This window comes from Cervus elaphus, chromosome 5 (assembly GCF_910594005.1).
Source record: "Cervus elaphus chromosome 5, mCerEla1.1, whole genome shotgun sequence".
NCBI lineage: Eukaryota > Metazoa > Chordata > Mammalia > Artiodactyla > Cervidae > Cervus > Cervus elaphus.
In genome coordinates, this window is record NC_057819.1 from 120025152 (window position 1) to 120043278 (window position 18127).

The 18127-nt window shown below is 47.0% G+C and overlaps 2 protein-coding genes across 6 annotated transcripts in view; both read left to right on the plus strand.

Moving 5' to 3' along the window:
• The first annotated feature begins 3086 nt into the window (after positions 1 to 3086).
• Positions 3087 to 10404, plus strand: LOC122695284 (translational activator of cytochrome c oxidase 1). 2 transcript variants are annotated; one of them, XM_043904983.1, is made up of 6 exons: positions 3087 to 3556; positions 3852 to 3958; positions 5447 to 5574; positions 6246 to 6423; positions 6761 to 6968; positions 7552 to 10404. In XM_043904983.1, exons 1-5 carry the CDS (start codon positions 3277 to 3279, stop codon positions 6959 to 6961), a joined length of 894 nt encoding a protein of 297 aa, XP_043760918.1. In that variant the 5' UTR covers positions 3087 to 3276; the 3' UTR covers positions 6962 to 6968; positions 7552 to 10404. The 2 variants fall into 2 exon arrangements, with proteins under 2 accessions (XP_043760918.1, XP_043760917.1); XM_043904982.1 differs by having other exon boundaries at positions 6761 to 10404.
• A 4046-nt stretch (positions 10405 to 14450) lies between these two features.
• Positions 14451 to 18127, plus strand: part of MAP3K3 (mitogen-activated protein kinase kinase kinase 3) — a 59162-nt gene continuing 55485 nt past the window's right edge. For 2 of the 4 annotated variants that reach the window (XM_043904984.1, XM_043904987.1), the window contains exon 1: positions 14455 to 14917. In XM_043904984.1, coding sequence (XP_043760919.1) covers positions 14914 to 14917 — 4 coding nt within the window. In that variant the 5' untranslated portion in view covers positions 14455 to 14913. Of the gene's footprint in view, positions 14918 to 18127 lie in introns of all 4 variants that reach the window. The other 2 variants (XM_043904985.1, XM_043904986.1) reach the window with 2 other exon arrangements.

An 18127-nucleotide genomic window follows, 5' to 3' on the forward strand; every position in this document is an offset into this window, starting at 1 on the left:
ATAAATTCAGTTCTTCCCATTCTGCCATGATGGTCATGTTCCAGAGACACAGGCCGGGGGATTAGACTCCACCTCAGCCCACCACACTATCTGATGGCGTAACTCATCACCTGTAACGAAACGCAGAGCACCTACTACCTGCCAGGGGTTGCTTGCAGGGGCCAGAAGAGACATCCATGTAAACAAACACTGGCCATGTCCCGTGCAGTGATTCAGGTTCAGGTTTCCTGGTGGCCCTGCGGAGGAGAGGATCACCTGTGCCTGGGTGGGAGTCACAGGGGATCAGGGAAAACTTCATGAGACAAAGTTGCTTGAACTGGGGTTTGAAGACTGAGTTGGAGTTTTATGGGTATAGAGAAAGGCATTTAAGACAGAACATCCATGTACAGATCTAGAGAGGGTAGATTTCTCCCTCAGTCCAGTGGTTAAGACCTCACCTCCCAATGCAGAGGATGCGGGTTCAGTCCCTAGTCGGGGAGCTAAGTTCCCGCATGCCTCCTGGCCAAAAAAAAAAACAAAACAAAACATGAACCAGAAGCAATATTGTAGCAAATTCAAAAAGACTTTGAAAACTGTCTACATAAAAAAAATTTGCAGTTGCTGGAGGGAAGGGATGGTTAGGGAATTTGGGATGGTCATGTACACACTGCTGTTTTTAAAATGGGTAACTAACAAGGACCTATCATAGAGCACATGGAACTCTGCCCAATGTTAGGTGGCAGCCTGGATGGGAGAAGGGTTTGGGGGAGAATGGATACATGTGTATGTAAGACTCAGTCCCTTCACTGTACATCTGCAACTGTCACAACATTATTAATTGGCTATACCTCAATACAAAATAAATTCAAAAAATAAAAACCTAAAAAGTCAATGTTACAGACATGTATGAAGGGTTATGTGAAAATGCAGAGGAGGGCAGCTGAGCCCGAATGGAGAAGTTGGAGAGTTTTCCTCTGGCAGGAAATGATGCCTGAGCTATAAATCTTGAAGGAAAGACAAAGACTAGCCAGAAGTGAGGTTGAACAGCAAAGACACAGGTTTGTGCTTAATACAAGAACTGGGAGAAACAATCTGGCATTTCTACATAAACTGCAAAGTACAGGGAGGAGAGGGCCCAGCCCCAAGGAGCTTCAATAAAAAGAGAAATAGAACAATTCATAAATGTACTATGGGCTTCCCTGAGAGCTCAGTTGGTAAGGAATCCACCTGCAATGCAGGAGACCCTGGTTCGATTCCTCAGTCTGGAAGTTCCACTGGAGAAGGGATAGGCTACCCATTCTAGTATTCTTGGGCTTCCCTTGTGTCTCAGCTGGTAAAGAATCTGCCTGCAATGCGGGAGACCTGGGTTCGATCCCTGGGTTGGGAAGATCCCCTGGAAAAGGGAAAGGCTGCCCACTCCAGTATTCTGGCCTGGAGAATTCCATGGACTGTATAGTCCATGGGGTCCCAAAGAGTTGGACACAACTGAGCGACCTTCATTTTCACATAAATATACTATTAATTACAGCTAAAAATTCAAAGAAGAACTCAAGATAGCTTTACCTGAGGTGGTGACAGCTGAACTGGGTCTTGAAGCATGATAAAGATCTTACCAGCAAGATAGTGACATCACTCCAAGCAGAAAGGATGAAGAAGTGATAACTTCTATTCAGAGTACAGTGAGTAGTAATTCCCTCCAACTTGACTCTAGTGTCGGGACACGAGACCAGAAAAAGGAGTAGATCTGAGTTTATGGAGATTTTCTATAGTAATAAAGTCTATACCTGTGTATTTTATCCATTATCCCATTTAATCCTAGCAAGCCTATTCTGGCCTCCCTGATGACTCAGTGGTAAAGAATCTGCCAGCCAAATGCAGGAAACTTGGGTTCCATTCCTGGGTAGGGAAGATCCCCTGAAGAAAGAAACAGCAGCCTTCTATAAGATTCTTGCCTGGGAAATTCCATGGACAGAGGACCCTGGCAGGCTATATATAGTCCTCACAGTGGCAAAAGAGTCAGACACAACCTGAGACTAAACAACAACAAGGCTATTTACGGGTCAGGAAATTGAAATAAAGGAGCTTGCCCAGGGTTACACTAGTAATGAAACAACCGGGGTTTGAACCCACCAGTTCAAACCAGAGGCCACAAGCTTAAGCTGTTCAACACACCAGGTCCTTTGGATCTAACCTCACCAGCTTGGGGGCCACTGGGAAGGTGTTCACAGTCGCTGGCTTCGTTTCTTCTATACCTTCTCTTCCTAATAGCCTCGGTTTTTCCTTCTGGGAGAGCAGAGGGAAAACACAGGGGGGAATTTGGCTCTTGAAAATTCTTCTGATTTTCCTCCCTCTCCAGGATGGCAAGCGTCAGTTACTTTTAAGGACGTTGTCAGTATGGTCATCTCTGCTATTTACATAAGACTTTATTACTTTAAGGGTTTCCCTGGTGGCTCAGATGGTAAAGAATCCTTCTGCAATGCAGGAGACCCAGGTTTGATCCCTGGGTCGGGAAGATCCCCCTGGAGAAGAGAATGGCCACCCATTCCAGTATTCTTGCCTGGGAAATCCCATGGACAGAGGACCCTGGCGGGCTGTAGTACATAGGGTCGCGAAGAGTCGGACATGACTGATCGACTAACACTTTCACTTTATTACTTGAAAGCTCTAAGGGCTTACTTTGCATTTTCAACCCTCCTACGTTGGTAAAGCAAGTAGTAGCATCCTTATTTACAGATAGTGAAGAGGAAGTTCAGAGAGACTAAATGACTGGGCAGATCACATCTCTGCCGACGATTTCCTTACCTGTAAAGTGAAGTGACTGAACTATTTATCTCTTTGCAACTACAATACATTTATCATTCTAGACCTGCCCAGAGTTGGGAAGCCATTCTGAAGCAGAATCAGTTTCATAACCCAGATACATCTCTAGTAGATCGTTGTGGGACGTAAAGTCCGGCGTTCCCCAGGCAACCGAAGGGATTGAGCACATTGTTGCCTCACGTAGGTCTGGGGTCTGCTCAGCGGCTACAGAAAAGCACGTACCAAGCGGCGGAACGGCTTTTGCGGGCGGTGGGGACGCGTTTTTGGAACGGACCAGGGAAAGGAAGTGTGTTACACCATCGATTGTACCCACTCCCGGCTGCTGCGGGGACGGTGCGGCGTCCTTGGCGTTCAGGCTGTCCTGGGCGGGCCTGAGCCTTAGGGTCTCCGGCGACGGGCAAAGGAGGCTACCGGCTCTGGACAGGCTCGTTTCGGTGGCAGACTTGGAGGGCTGACCTTGGCCCAGGGTCGGAGCCGATGGCGGCTCGGGCTGTTATCAGCTTGAGCAGGGCTGCTGCCCAGTGCTTGTGGGCGCGAGGCCCCGGGGTCCGGGTGGCTCTTACGCGCTCCGCCCTGGGCTTCCAGCCTGAGCCCCCGTGCTGCAGCGCCGCTGGGGGCCGGACGCTGCACCTCACGGCCGAAGTCCCCGCGGGGCACAACAAGTGGTCCAAAGTCCGGCACATCAAGGGTCCCAAAGACGCAGAAAGGAGTCGCATCTTCTCCAAGCTCAGCTTGAGCATTCGCCTAGCGGTTAAAGGTGAGAACCTGGCGGTCACCCACCGCTGGCAGCTACCACCCTCACTGTGCCCACGCCCTCACTTGTCTGCCAACCCCCTGTCCCCGGCCTTTCATTTCAAATAAACTGAAAACGTCTTTCCCAAAATACTTACCCAGCTTTCATTCAAACATCGGATAAAGTGTCCTAAATGAACCGAAATCTAAGCAGTGACTTGTCTCTCTTGGCTGATGGAGGGGAGGGGAGGGCGTGGATGTCCCTTTTTTTCCCTCTCATGTCTTATTGAGATGTCTCTGCTTACTCTTTTCTATCTCAGAAGGAGGCCCCAACCCTGAGCTCAACAGCAACCTGGCCAGCATCCTAGAGGTGTGTCGCAGCAAGCACATGCCCAAGTCAACAATTGAGGCAGCGCTGAAAATGGAGGTGTGTCCTCGGTTTGACCTTCTTGTTATTGATCACAACCCCTACCGAGTACATGTTTGGAAGGCCACCACACTTCATTTTTTTTCACCACACTTTAAATTATCAGAGAAGCAGTGTTGTTGACACCCTCAACATAGAGCCTTCTGGTGCCTCTTGGCCATTAGTTATGGGAGCACAGTCAGGAATAGGATGTATAGATGGTATACAGAACTGCAGCCTAAGACTAGTGAGCTGAGTTGTGAGGAGCTGGGGGGAAAAGAAAGGGCAGAGTATGATGTTAGGTTGAGGAAGAGTTTGTTTTTCTGATATTGATGCCTTAAAGGAGAAAAACCAGTAGAAAGAGAAAAGGTGCAGATGATAGTGATTGTGGGAGGGGCTGGGCTATAGAACTCAGGTGTGGAAATTATCTTCAAGTCCAAGTGAGGAGACACATCTTCTCTGGGATGGGTGGGAAGGATTTGAGGAAGTCGTAGCCATCTTAGTACAGTTACTGAGTGTTTACTCCAGGCCAGGTTCTTTTTATTTTTTTTCTGGCTGCATCATGTGGCTTGTGAGATCTTAGTTCCCCAACCAGGGATGGAACCCATGCCCTCTGCAATAGAAACACAGAGTAGAGTCTTAATCACTAGACCACCAGGGAAGTCCAGAGGCCAAGTTCTTTGATAAAAACTTTGTATGCATAATTTCACTGAATCCTCGGAACAACCTTAAGGTGGAAACTGAGGCACAGAAAGATTAGGCAACTTGACCAAGTCACACAGAAAATGACAAACTGGGAACCGGACAGACCCCAAAGCCTGTTTTCGAACCATCCTACACACCGCCTTCATGTCAGGTGTGTGCAGATGAGGCACACACCTTTCCCCCACCTGGTGGTCCTTTATTTCCTTTGTGAAAGAGGGAGAGAGAAGTCATCAGTTGAGTGTTCCTGGGAAGACGGCAGGGCAAGGGGACAGAGAGAGAGAGGTGAAGATAGGGTGCGTGGGCAAGGAATGAACAGAGGCAGCGTGGGATGTCCCCGTGAGATAGTTCGCTGGAGCTTTTGATTGTTTGAATTTTGAGGCCATGCTGTTTGATGAGGCCCAGGTGTGTGATTTCTCTTAGCAGTACTCAGCAGCCCAGGGATAGACTCACAGGGGTTTCATGCAGGATAAAGTATACGAGGATGAGTTTTAGTAGGAGTGATGAAGGAGTGGATGTGGGATTCAGCTGGAAAGGGGGGGAACCAAAACTGAGAGATGAGTGATTGATTGTTCAGGGACAAGAGAAACAGACTGCCTTCCAAGGAAGGGGTAGGACTTCCAGTTACCTCAAACGTTGATCCCAAGAGCCTCCTCTCAGGGAGGACAGAATTAGAGCCTTAAGAGCCTAGGCTTCACTCCAGAGAGCGCATTCCATGGAGTCAACTTTGTGGTGTTTGTGGTGCCTGGGCTGGCATGGAGGAGGGAATTAGGAAACAGGAAAATGTGTTTGTGTTATCTATTGCAGAAAACCAAGGGCATTTATTTGTTGTATGAGGGCCGAGGCCCCGGTGGCTCTTCTCTTCTCATTGAGGCATTATCTAACAGTAGCTCCAAGTGCCACTCGGACATCAAACACATCCTGAACAAGAATGGGTAGGTGTGTGTCTGGGGAGAGTGGAAGGGGGCAGAGTCTCTAGGTTCTGATTCTGGGCGAGGTAAGTACTGTGGTTCCTGGTGGGGTTTCAGGTTTTACACACATGTCATCCTTAGCAGAACCCACATGGGATTGTTTGTTCTCCTTTGATGTGTCCTGTAGTGGGAAGGACCCGAAGGACAGGTGGAGAGGAGTGCTGTGTCCTATTGTCTCATCTGTCCACAGAATGTCCAGGTCTTGAAATATCCCGCCAGCAGTGTACTCTCAGTTGGACAGGATTGATGAGCAAAGTCTTGGCAGCCTCCAAACTTCAGTCGGGGCAGAAAATAGAGGGTTGGAGACTTCCCCTTGGTGGTCCAGTGGCTAAGACTCCATGCTCCTCATATAGAGGGCCTGGGTTTGATCCCTAGAGGAGCTAGATCCCACATATCACCACTAAAAGGTCCAGCATGCTGCAACTAAGACCTGGGCAGCCAAATTAATTAATCAAAATAAAACAGAGGGTTAGTGTTATGTTCAGATTATTCCCTTGCCCAGCTGCATCTTCTTCAGGAAGAGAGCTGCTCCATGTCTATACTCCGGGGGTGAGGTGGGAATAAGTGCTGGGCAGTGCTGTGTGGAGGCTGAGTGTCTAAAGGCATCTGTTCTGGCCCATTTCCTCGCCTGTTAGGGGAATGATGGCCGAAGGAGCTCGCCACTCCTTTGACAAAAAGGGGGTGATTGTGGTTGGAGAGGAGGACAGAGAGAAGAAACCTGTGAACCTAGAGCGTGCCCTGGAGCTGGCAATAGAAGCTGGAGCCGAGGATGTCAAGGAGACTGAAGACGAAGAGGAAAAGAACATTTTTAAAGTGAGTAAGAGGCCTTGGTGTCTGGTGGACTGCCGAGAGGGCCCTGATAGACACGTTAAGTATTCTTCTCTCAGTCTCTTCTGTCCTGTGCCCGGGGGACAGGTGAGATGAAGAGCTCACATATTACACAGACAGTTTATTAAGTGAATACTGCATAGGACTTACTCTCCTGAGGACAATGAGAAGGATTCAGAGCGTTGAACACTCTGTTTCTGCCAGTGAAGACTTAAACCCAGTAATACATTTCAGGAATTCCATGCAGGTGTTTGCAAACTTCTGTCCAGCTTTGTCCTGTTATCTCCTGGCTCCTTACCTCCTGACTTTGCTTTGTCCCTAGTTTATTTGTGATGCCTCTTCACTGCATCAAGTGAGGAAGAAACTGGACTCCCTGGGACTGTGTTCTGTGTCCTGTACGTTAGAGTTCATCCCCAACACAAAGGTGCAGCTGGCTGACCCCGACCTGGAGCAGGCTGCCCATCTCATCCAGGCGCTCGGCAACCACGATGACGTGATCCATGTCTATGACAACATTGAGTAGCCAGACTGTACGTGCCTCCAGGTGGCCTATTGTGAAGCACAAGCTTCTGCAGTGTCCCCTGGGACTCAGGTTGGGGGGTGGTGGTGGTGCCTAGCAGGTTAGCAAGCATAGACCTGCAGCTTTGTGGTCAGCTGAATCCCTGCACGTCCATGAAGCCTCTTTGTCAGTTCTGATGGTGTCTGAGCCCTCCTGGGTGAGTCCCCCACATCCTTCTCGATGTGGGGGGTGTGGCCATTCAGCTGGTCAAGTTCTGATCTCAGGAATCTGGCCCTTGGGACAGTAGGTGCCCTGAAGGCCCATGTACTAGAAACTACTCTTCAGTAATAACAGTAATTATTGACCTGAATAGCTGGCCTGCTGTTGTGTGACTTGAGTTTTCCTGGGTTTGTGTCCAGTTGGTGGGACCCTCTTGACTTTCTTTTAAGTCTGTAGGCTTAGTTCCACTACTCCAGTCCCAAGACTGTATTTTTTTGATTGACCATAGAAACGTGACTCCCTCCAGGTGCTGTGTGTTCTAGTGCTGGTCTAATGGCCTAAATCTGTCGTTCTTTCACATACCTAACATCAATCAAACACCTACTGTGTACCAGGAACTGGACTTACAACCTGTCCAATTGATCCCCCGTGCTGGATCTGCTCTAAGACATTGGACCCTAGGGAGAAGACACAGGATCTCTCTCTCCGGGAGCTGTCCGAGGGCAATATGAACTGCTGTGCATGCATCCTTGTTCTCTTCCTGTGGCCTCTGTATCCTTCTGCCAGAGAGCTTAAGGCTCTAGCCCAAAGGGTGCCAATGTATGGGACTCCCAGGCCCTGCGTTGTCCAGGTCCCTCTGTGTTCTGAGTGCTTTCACTGCTGAGTGAACCCATCAGTGGGCTGCACTCAGGAAAAGAAACACCAAGCTGGTTTTGAAAGCTGCCTGATGCCCAGAATGTCCAACTCTGGCCCCTCTTAATCCCTGATGCCAGTTGGATGATGGGTCACTGGGAACTGGAAAGGAGATGAGAACAGAAAGAAGGGTGAAGAGCTGAGTCAGGAGCCTGGCCAGATGGGAAATAGGAGCCATGGTGCCTTTTGCTCCTAAGAATCACTTCTAGGTTTAGGGATGCCAGGAGTGCCGACCACCTGTGCTAGAGCCCGTCAGATATGTGGGGTCTGGAGTGGCTGTTTGATCCCTGTTATTCACCTCCTTTTAAGTTGGTTAAGGCAGTTCTGAGCTCAGTGTAATTTTCCTGAAGGAGCCTTAGGTAAATTAGGATGGAAAAGAACTAAAACCAAATTGGCTCTTAAGTGATAGCTTCACTTTCTAGCAAAAATAGATTACTAATTCCATGATGACTTCAGCTGGAGAGTGAAGCCTGTGGGAAGAAAATCAATTAAATAACCCATTATGGTGCCAAAGCATGTGCCCTTATACCTCATTTCATAATGGTGGTACTACCTGGGATTTTTAGTTTTTATAGGAGATAACTCATCTCAATATCTGAATAGCACATCATTAAAACAGGGCAACGTAAAGTTTAAATGCCACTTCCTAATTTATAAGATACTTTCATATTTTATTTATTCGACTTTCAAAACAAACCTATAAAATAGTCAGGCCAAGTATTTTATGCACAGATGATCTCATACCAAGCAGGTGAAAACTCCATCTTGCGTTCATAGACCTTGGTTTATAAAATAGCTCTGTTTTGTGAATGTTGAATATAGATTAATTTGGAGAAATGTGATCATTTCTGATATGAGTAATCTTGTACTAAGGAAACCTGCTCGAGAAGGGAACTTGGTTACCCATGTGGATAGTCCTCTGATCTAATAGATAGGATTTGTTACTGCGAATTCTTCTATAAACCAGTTTGCATCAAGACATCCTAGACAGCTCTGCACTGACCCCTGGCGGTGCCCTGCAGTCTTCCTGGAGTTAATATGGAAAAGGCAGAAGTGAAAGCTTACTCAGAAAGTTCTGACTCTAGATCTGATAAAGAGATCCTTAGCTACCTAGGTTAAATAGTTAAATAGCTATTTAACTGAAAATTTCAGTAAAGATGGTATGAGCTGTTTTGCCACTAGAAATTATTTTTTAAAGAATATTTTATGTCAGAGAAAACATTTACAATATGTTAAATGAAAAACAGATTAAAAACTGTGTGTATAGTGTGGTCCAGATTTTAAAATATATATGATGCTGTATATATGAAATTTTAAGAAAAGACTAGAAGGAAGTATACCAGAATAGCAAAACTGATTATCTCTGGGTGGTGATATTATAACTGAATTTTATTTTCATGTATTACATTTATTAGGGAAGCATTTTTTAAAAAGAAGAAAACTAGTCACGTTATCCTCCTACTAAGGAGACAACATGTGAGCACCTGGGATTCAAGTGCACCTTGAAGCCAAAAGAATGGGGTCTGGTCCTGGCTTGCCTTATCTTTGGTTAGTGTCTTAACAACAAAATCATTTAGCACCTTGAGCTGGCTTGGGCTCACTTTCAAGTGTCCTTTCAGTAGGATGGAAGTATCAGTGACAGGCTTTGTCCGCAGCCTTGACTCGCACTGGGAAACGCTCATGTAGTATGTAGCTGCTGCACCTCTGCCAGGGGCCCCGGCTGAATCAGACTGGAACAGTGAAGGCTCTGCCTCCAGCTAACCATGGAAATTCAGTCGTGTGGTTACTTTTTTTTTTTTCTCTTGAGAACATATAACATAGATGTCATAGAGTTGTCTTGAGAACTGTTAAATAAGTTAATATATGCTAAGCACTTAAAACAGTGCCTGGCAGTAGTAAGTATTCAATATATGTTGGCCTTTTTTCCCACTAAGTATGAATGAACATTTTTTTTTAAGCATTTTTTATTTTATATTGGACTAGAGTCAATTAACAATATTGTGATAGTTTCAGGTGTACAACAAAGCAACTCAGCCATCCATATACATGTATCCTGAATGAACATTTTTAAAAATTGAAACATGACCACCCTATATATATCTGCTTTGTAACCTGTCCCCCACCCTCTCCTTCCCCTTCACAATATATCCTAGATGCCTTTTGGTATTGGGATGGAGAAGTCTACTTCTTTCTTTTTAGTGGCTACATAGTATTATTATTATTAATTAATATTATTTTTAATTAATGTGTCATAATTTATTTTATTTAATTAGTCTCTATCAATGGATATTTGGATTGTTTATCTTACAGAAGATGCTACAATGAATACTTTTTACCTTTGCTCTCTTGCAAAGTATTCTTCACGATAAATTTATAGAAGTGGAATTACAGAACGCAAAGCAGTTTTTCTTTAGACGTAAATGTCAATATGTAAAAATGTAAAGATGTAAAAATCTATTTACCTCCTTCCTTAACAAAGCAGAGAACCTAACTGATTGAACTGGTGATCTGAATATATTCTGTGTTACCTCTGAATTAAAAGAATTTTCATCAAATCAGGTGATAGGTTTTTTGGTTTGTCTACCTGTTTTACACCAAATTCATTGAGTTATCCCTTCAGAGAATTTCAGTTCAGTTCAGTTCAGTCGCTCAGTCGTGTCCGACTCTTTGTGACCTCATGAATCGCAGCACGCCAGGCCTCCCTGTCCATCACCAACTCCATCACCGGAGTTTACTCAAACTCATGCCCATCGAGTCGGTGATGCCATCCAGCCATCTCATCCTCTGTCATCCCCTTCTCCTCCTGCCCTCAATCCCTCCCAGCATTAGGGTCTTTTCCAATGAGTCAACTCTTCACATGAGGTGGCCAAAGTATTGGAGTTTCAGCTTCAGCATCAGTCCTTCCAATGAACACCCAGGACTGATCTCCTCTAGGATGGAATGGCTGGATCTCCTTGCAGTGCAAGGGACTCTCAAGAGTCTTCTCCAACACCACAGTTCAAAAGCATCAATTTTTCGGCGCTCAGCTTTCTTCAGAGAATTTATTCATTGGTATTTGTTGTTCCCTGTCATGTGTCCTGTGCTCTTGAAAAATGAAAAGGAATGTGTGCAGTTGGTTGTGAGTGACTGCTTAGTGGGACCAGTACCCTGAGGGCCTGAGCTCTAGGGTTAGGTCATGAATCTTGAGGTCAGGGATGACTCAGGTGCTTAAACAGAAGCACCTACTCAGTGTACAACTAGGGTGATAGACCTGAGAAGGCCTGGCCCAGTTGGGAGGCTTCACATGGGGAAAATGAAGGGGGAGGAGAGAAACAACATAGAAAGGGAAGATAAAATACAGAACTAAAGGAAATAACAACAGTTAGCAACATCCCCATCAGAGGTTCACTTATTCATTCAACAAATATTTGTTTTTTGAATGTGCCATGAAAGATGGTAGGCCATCTTTTTTGAATGACACAGCTTCTAATTTTTTGATATATATTTTTTTTTTTTAGAGGATAGTACACTCCCGAGACATGGGAACGGGCCAACCCCAAAGGAGAGGCCCAACTTCTGTCTTTCTGCTTACTTTCTTAAAGGCAGTTACAGTAGAGTAAGACAAGTGCTTTGATGAATAAAGTACTAGGTGCTCTGGTGCCCAGATTTAGGGCTTTCTGCCTGGAATGGCTTCCTGAAGGGAGTAGTGTTTAGGCTTACTTCTCCCCTGAAAGAATGAGGGTGGGGGCAAGAATGGAGGAGAGGGGTGTTCAAGATAGTGAATATGCAAAGGTTAGAGGCAAGAGAGGGTCATATTTGAGGAACTACCAGTGGTTCTGTGTGGCCAGAACAGAGAATTTGAATGATGGGGATGTTGGAGGTGGGAAATGGAAAAACTTATGGTCGGAGAAGGAATGGTTTCAGGTCCTTCTTAACTACATTGATGTATTCGACTTTTCCTAAGGGTGATGGGGACTGTAAAATCTTTCAGATCATGGCAGGATCAGGGATCTATTTTAAAAGGTCACCCTGTGATGGGAGTGATCTTGAGAAGCTGTTACAATAAATACTCCAAGTAATAGACTTAGGAGGTTTGAACTAGGATGGTGGAGCTGGGACAGGGAGAGGAGTGGACAGATTGGAGACATGGTCAGGATTAGCTGTGGGGGAAGGGAAATGGAGAGGAAGATCTCTTCAAGTTTGATAACTCAAAAGCATCCAAATTGGGGAACCTATGATGGAGAGAGCAAATGAGAACCACGGAGGAAAACAATCAGATCAGTTTGGACCTGTGGAATTTGAAGTACCTGCAGAATACTCGGTGGGTGATGCCTCTGAAGTTCAGAAGAAAGCCCAGTAGGATGGCTGCAGCGTGGGGATGTTTGAGATGGCTGGTTCAGTGACAGACAATGGAAGTGGAGTCCTCAAAAAAAGCAGTTGCTAGGAATGTAGAGGAAAAATCGGGAGGCTCTTTCCAGCTAAAGACTTAATGTTGCTGTATTGCATGTGCTACTATGTGTGAGGCACTGTTCTAAGTGTTGGTGACAGGGCAGTGAACGGGACATAGTCCCTGCTTCTACATGGCTTATGTTCATTGTAGTCGGAGGAAACAGTGTATAATTTCAGGCTCTACGAAGAAAAATAAGGCAGTATATGGAAATATAAAATGTTGGAGGGGAGAGGGCCTATTTTGGATGGTGTGGTTAGGCACTTTTGAGAGTTGACATTTGAGCAGACCTGAATGAAATGGAGGAATTAGCTGTGGGAAGAGCATTCTAGGTGAAACGAAGGGCAAGGGCAAAGGTCCTGAGCCTGGTGAGCTCAAAGTGTGGAAAGAAGGCCAGTGTGGCTGGAGTGATTGAGGGAGCTGGAGAGGTGAGGTGGGAGAGGATGGCGGGGGCCAACTCCTTTTGGGCCCGGATGGCCATGACAGAGTTTGAATCTGTTCTGTGTGTTGATGGGAAGCCCTCAGAAGGTTGAGAGCAGGGAGTGTCATGATGTTAATTACATTTTACAAGGATCACTGGCTGCTGTGTGGAGCATCATTTGTTAGATGGTCACAGAGGAAACAGGGAAACCAGTTAGGCAGTCACCCAGTATGTAGGGTGGTGTCTTGCACCAGGGTGGAAGTGGTGAGTAGTTGGATTCAGATACATTTTTAAAGGAAAGCTGAAAAGACTTGCTGGATGATTGGACAGAGGAATGTTAGAGTGAAATGAAGGAAGATGCCTCCTAGGTGTGTATTTTTACGACTGGGAAAACAGAGGAGCAAGGTTTTGTGGGGAAGGGGGAAAGAATCAAGAATTCAGTGTAAAACATGTTAAACTGGAGTTGTATTTTAGACATTCCAAGAGATGCTGCTGAATACAGGCAAATATTCCTAAATCTAAGAGGTGGATTTAAAGAAAAAGGTCTAAAGTAATTCTTAAGAGATTTGATACCCGAGGCAAAGCCACCACTAAAGGTTCTTAGTTGACAGTTGAAAGCGACATCAGAGGAAGATGTTTTTGGCCTCTGTTTTATCTTACACTGAACAGGGGCCTGAGGAAGGGAGCCCGGATTGTGACGGCCTTGGAATCTGAAGATGGAGGTGTATAACATGCTGAACAGTGGAAGCTGGGAAAATTAATTATGGTCATCTCTTTTGAAATGTCATGCAGTCAAGCACAATTGTTTTGGGACAATATTAAGTGGCACGGGAAAACAGGATAAAATTTAAGCACACTACAAAACAATATGAAGCCGTTTTTATCAAACGCTGTATATTTATGTAGGAAACAGACAAAATATCTCTGGGGTGAAATTTTTATTTTTTTCAATTTTAATACACAGAGCTTGTGTTGCTTTTATGACCGGAAAAAAAGTTTTCTTCCCGAAAGAACCTCACTTAATGGTTTCGGCCCTGGCCAGCAGATTCCTAGGACCCACTTCCCGGCACTACCCCAGCCCCTTGGGGTGTGTGGCTGTTGAGACCCAGGAAAAGGCAGGCAGTGGTAAACCGCTCCTGCCTCCCGGCAAGCGCAGCCTCTGGACCGGAGGACTTGCTTGGGGGTCCGGCGGCAGAGGTGGCCACACGCCGGGAAGCGCTCAGAGCCAGAACCCTCCCCGCTTATTACGCGCTGGTGTGGAGACACGGAGGGGCAGGACGTCAGCCTCAGGAACCGCGGGGAGCTGGAAGGGCGGGAGGCAATGGGGCCCCTCCAAACGTCTTCCTAAACTCCAGCCCCAAAGTAGCCGGCGGGGAACCGCGCCAGCCCGCGCGCCAGCCGAGACTTGGGTGACTGACGGGAGGTGGGAATGTGGGCGGAGCCTCAAGCGCGAGCTGTGATTGGAAAAACTCACACCTCCCGGGGAGAGAGGGCGGGCAAGTCTGCGAGGGATGCGCAGAGGAGGGTGCTCAGGGGAGGGTGCTACGTGATTGGCTAGCAGCGGAGTGAACCGGGAGCTGTTCCGATGATTGGCAGAGGGTAGACAACCCTCCGAAACTGCTTTGGCTTCGCCTATTCGCATCCTGCGAGAGTAGGCGGGATTGGTTCATCGAGGGGTGCCGTTGATTAGCTGGCGGCTGAGAGTTAGGGTGTTGGAGAGAGCTGGGGGAGGAGGGGCGGCGGGGGCAGTGACTTCCTCCTTGTTATTGGCTGGTGAAGTGAGTGAGGGGTGGCACCAAGGGCCAGCGGCTGGCTAGGATTGGCGGGTGCTGGGATGAGTGACAGACAGGGGGGCGAGCTGCGCGACCAGCGGTTTGTTTTTCGGAGCGTTCCTGAGGTGGAGAACGGCGGCCGGACGGAACGACTTCGGGACTGAGGGACTGGCGGTCGGGCGGGCCGAGCGGCGCCGCCGAGGCCGGGCTGGGCCGAGCCGAGGAGCTCCGGGGATGTAGCGGGCCACCCTGCCCATGCCACAGCGCCCGGCTGCGGGCGGAGCCGGAGCCGGAGCCTGGGGAGGCGGCGGGGGCCCGGAGCACAGCCCGCGCCCCCCGCGCGGAGCCAGGCCCGCTGCCGTCCCCGCCGCCCGGGCCCCCGGCATGCAGCTCCGGCTGCGGAGGTGACACTCGGGCCGGAGCCGCCGCCGCCGCCATCGCCACCATGGGTGAGTGTCGCCACCGCCCCGGCCTGTGCCCGCGCTGCTTCGCGTCGCCCCGCCCCGGGCTGAGGGGAGGAGGACCCTGGGCCGCCGCCTGACAGGCATGGACAGCCCGCCCGGCCGGGGCTGCGGACCGCCGGCGCCCGCCCGCCCCGCTCGCGGCTTAGCGGCTCCGCGGCCCGGGCGGGGGTTCTGGCTCCCCCGGCCTTCAAGGGCGGCCCCGACCCGCTGAGCCCACTCGGCCGCCTCTTTCCGGGCCGCGCGGCCAGCACATCCCGAGGAAGTGGCGGCGGGTCGAGGGCCCGTGCTCGGCGGAGCAACCCGCTCCGGGCCGAGCGAGCGGGACCCCGAGCCCGAGGGCGGGGGAGCGCGAGCGCAGTGTGGGGCCCGGGCTGGAGGCTGGTGCAGGCCTAGCTGCTGTTGGGTCTTTTCCTTGATTTGCTTTTTTTTCCTGCCTGTGTCATTTCCTTCCCTTTGCTCACACAGGCCGGCCTGTGAGAGCTCCCGGGGCTTGCTCTCGAGCCCTGTGCGCGCCCCAGCGCAGGGGGGAGGGCGTGCGGGGAGACAGGCTGGGAGGTGATTAAAATGGCAATCACTGTTATCAGGCGCGCGGTTGAGAAATGCGAGCTGCACGCAGATTGCTGGAGTTTAGGAATCGGCTGCCAGTGATAATACCCATCCTACTTTTTGAAAAAATCTCCTTGCAGTGTTTTACATCCATTAGTTTAATCTAGCGGTCTCCCTGAAATTATGTAACTTTTGAAAGAGAGAAACATTCACTACACAAAAGAATCTCTGTGAAATCATTTCCTTTTTAATCGATAGTTGCAATTTCTGTTGTGAAGATGTAGTCTAAGGCACGCTTTTAATGTCTTCCACACGCAGCATTTGAACTGAATTATATATTTCATGTCCTTTGTGGTAATCTAGCAGACAACTATTGGACTACATTAAGTAGCAATAACATGTTCGATGTACTGTGCTTCTCTTATTAGATCAGTTATTTTGATACGGTTGTCTGCAGTGGCAAGTTTTGCGAAGTATTTGGTATTGTCCTAATTAATCAAGGGGTAAACTTCAGTAAAGGGATCATTTGCACAGCCACTGATTCCATCTGCGAAGAGGGAACGGTAATGTTTGCTCTGCCCTATGGCAAGGTCAAGTCGTTTTTGTACGAGGTTAAGTGTTTGCTGTGTCACATTGGGCAGTTAATCTTTTGTGGCCCATCTTTACACTCTGGCTTTGAATGAATCGCCTTGTTCTGTTCCATGCTGCCCCTCTACAGTAAAGAGTGGGTTCCTTCATTTATTGGGCTGTTTCCTTCCCATGCTTTATTTCAGAAGTGCTTGCTTTTCTGGGCAAAGTCTGTGACAGTAAGCAGAAAAGGAACTCAGTGAGGCCTGGTATTTATTGAATAAATACGTAATTCAACAAGTACTCGTTGAGCATTTACTGTAAATGGGGAACATAATTCTTCTTGTCCTCCCCAGGTTTCACACATTTATCTTGTGCTCTGGAATTTGATGATCACACTAAATCTTTGAATTGATTTGTGAACCTACATTTGTGATAGTTTTTCTAATCAGTCTTTCCTTTTTATCCTGTGGGGACAGGCTTAAATCCCAAAGGGGAGTGTGAATACTTTAGGGTGTGCAGACCTCCTATTTTCCACTTTCTCGACTGCTAAATTAGTGTCCAGATGTGTTGACTACATCTCGTGCCTAATGATAAAATAGAGGTCAGCCTGTTTTCGCATTTCAAGATCATTTCAAAAAGTTTAAATGTGTGAGTATATGGAGGGACAATGATGGGAAGGAAAGGAACTATGTAGATAGGGTCCAGAGCCCCAAAGGAAAAAGGACCCAAAACTCAATATCTTCTCATTTGTTCCCATGTCAGTTTTTACATGAAGAAAGTGAGACAGAGAGGGGAAAATTAACTTGCCTGGTGGCTGCAGTATATTAATCGGCAGACAAGCTGATTTAAGAACCCCTGCCTGGCTTTCTTCAGCACTCTTCCCTCATACCATTCTCACTTTCTTTTAAGTAGATGACCTTGACATGCGCTTAGAACTAGTACTGGATTCTCTTAGAACCTGACCTTCAGTTTGCTTTGTATAGGGCTCAGCAAGGGTGTCTGTACAAACATATACACACCGGAGTCTCTCTCCTAAGTACTCGTTTCCATTTTGGTGATATAAATGATGAAAAGTCAGATTCCCAGGTTAGCATGCGTTAGTTGATGTATGTAGTCCTAAATAAGTTCAAGGGGTAATAAGGGAGAAACATAGACTTATTAATATTTTTATTATACTTGTTAAACTCCAGCCCAGTGAGGAAAGGACTAAAACTAATTTGAGTCCTTGGCCTTCAGGTTTCTTGGTTAACAGTCATATTTTCCTGAGCTGTTCTAAGCCCCAGACTCAAGCTTGTTTGACAGCTTGGGTTGGTAATGAAAACAGGTCAGATTTTATATTGGCAGTTAGCCCCAGTAACTTTCTATGGAAATTACACTTATCCTTGTAAATAATAGGAAATACTCTTTTTGTTTGTTTTTGGCCTTTTTTTTTTTTTGGCTTTGATATTTTGTGGTTATAAAAAAACTGGAAATTGACTGGTCGTTTTTTCTTGGTCACACCAAAATTCCCTCCTGGTTTTAGTAATCATAGTGGCAAATGCTGCTAATTACACCTGAGATTAATTTGCTAGTGCTTACTTGGGACATGCTCTAGAAATGCAATCTAAAATTTGGTGGGAAGTATTAACTGAAAAATATGTAACAACTTGGAAACATTACAGGAAGGGGAACTGAGTGTAGGATTAGGATGGTGTGGTTCTGGTTTGATAACTTGATTTGAAGTCAGAATTGTTTCAAGGCTGTTGGAAGCTCCCAGTTAGACTAATCTCAGTTCAGTTTGGCTAGAATCTGACTGCCTGTGTAGATCTAAATAGTTGGCAACTGTTTTTTAATTGAAATTGGGATCATAGATTAATGACTCAACATGGCTATGTCACAACTAGACTTCTGATGTTTTACAAAATTATGGTTGGCTTTAAAACTGAATTTTAGGCATTTATAAAAAGTAAATATCAGTCCAACTGAGCATGATTTAGTGAAATACATAGAGGATAAGAAGCAGTTTTCTTGGTTCTGACTAAGCTATCCATTTTTCCTTTGCCCCTTTTATTGAACATCTCTTCTGTGTCAGATACAGTA

Bases quoted from the DNA above. Each gene is read 5' to 3' on its own strand.
- LOC122695284 (XM_043904982.1), top strand. From the start codon at position 3,277: ATGGCGGCTCGGGCTGTTATCAGCTTGAGCAGGGCTGCTGCCCAGTGC. The intron at 3,959-5,446 runs GTGTGTCCTCGG...TATCTATTGCAG, and splicing joins AGGCAGCGCTGAAAATGGAG to AAAACCAAGGGCATTTATTT. The intron at 6,424-6,760 runs GTGAGTAAGAGG...CTTTGTCCCTAG, and splicing joins AGGAAAAGAACATTTTTAAA to TTTATTTGTGATGCCTCTTC.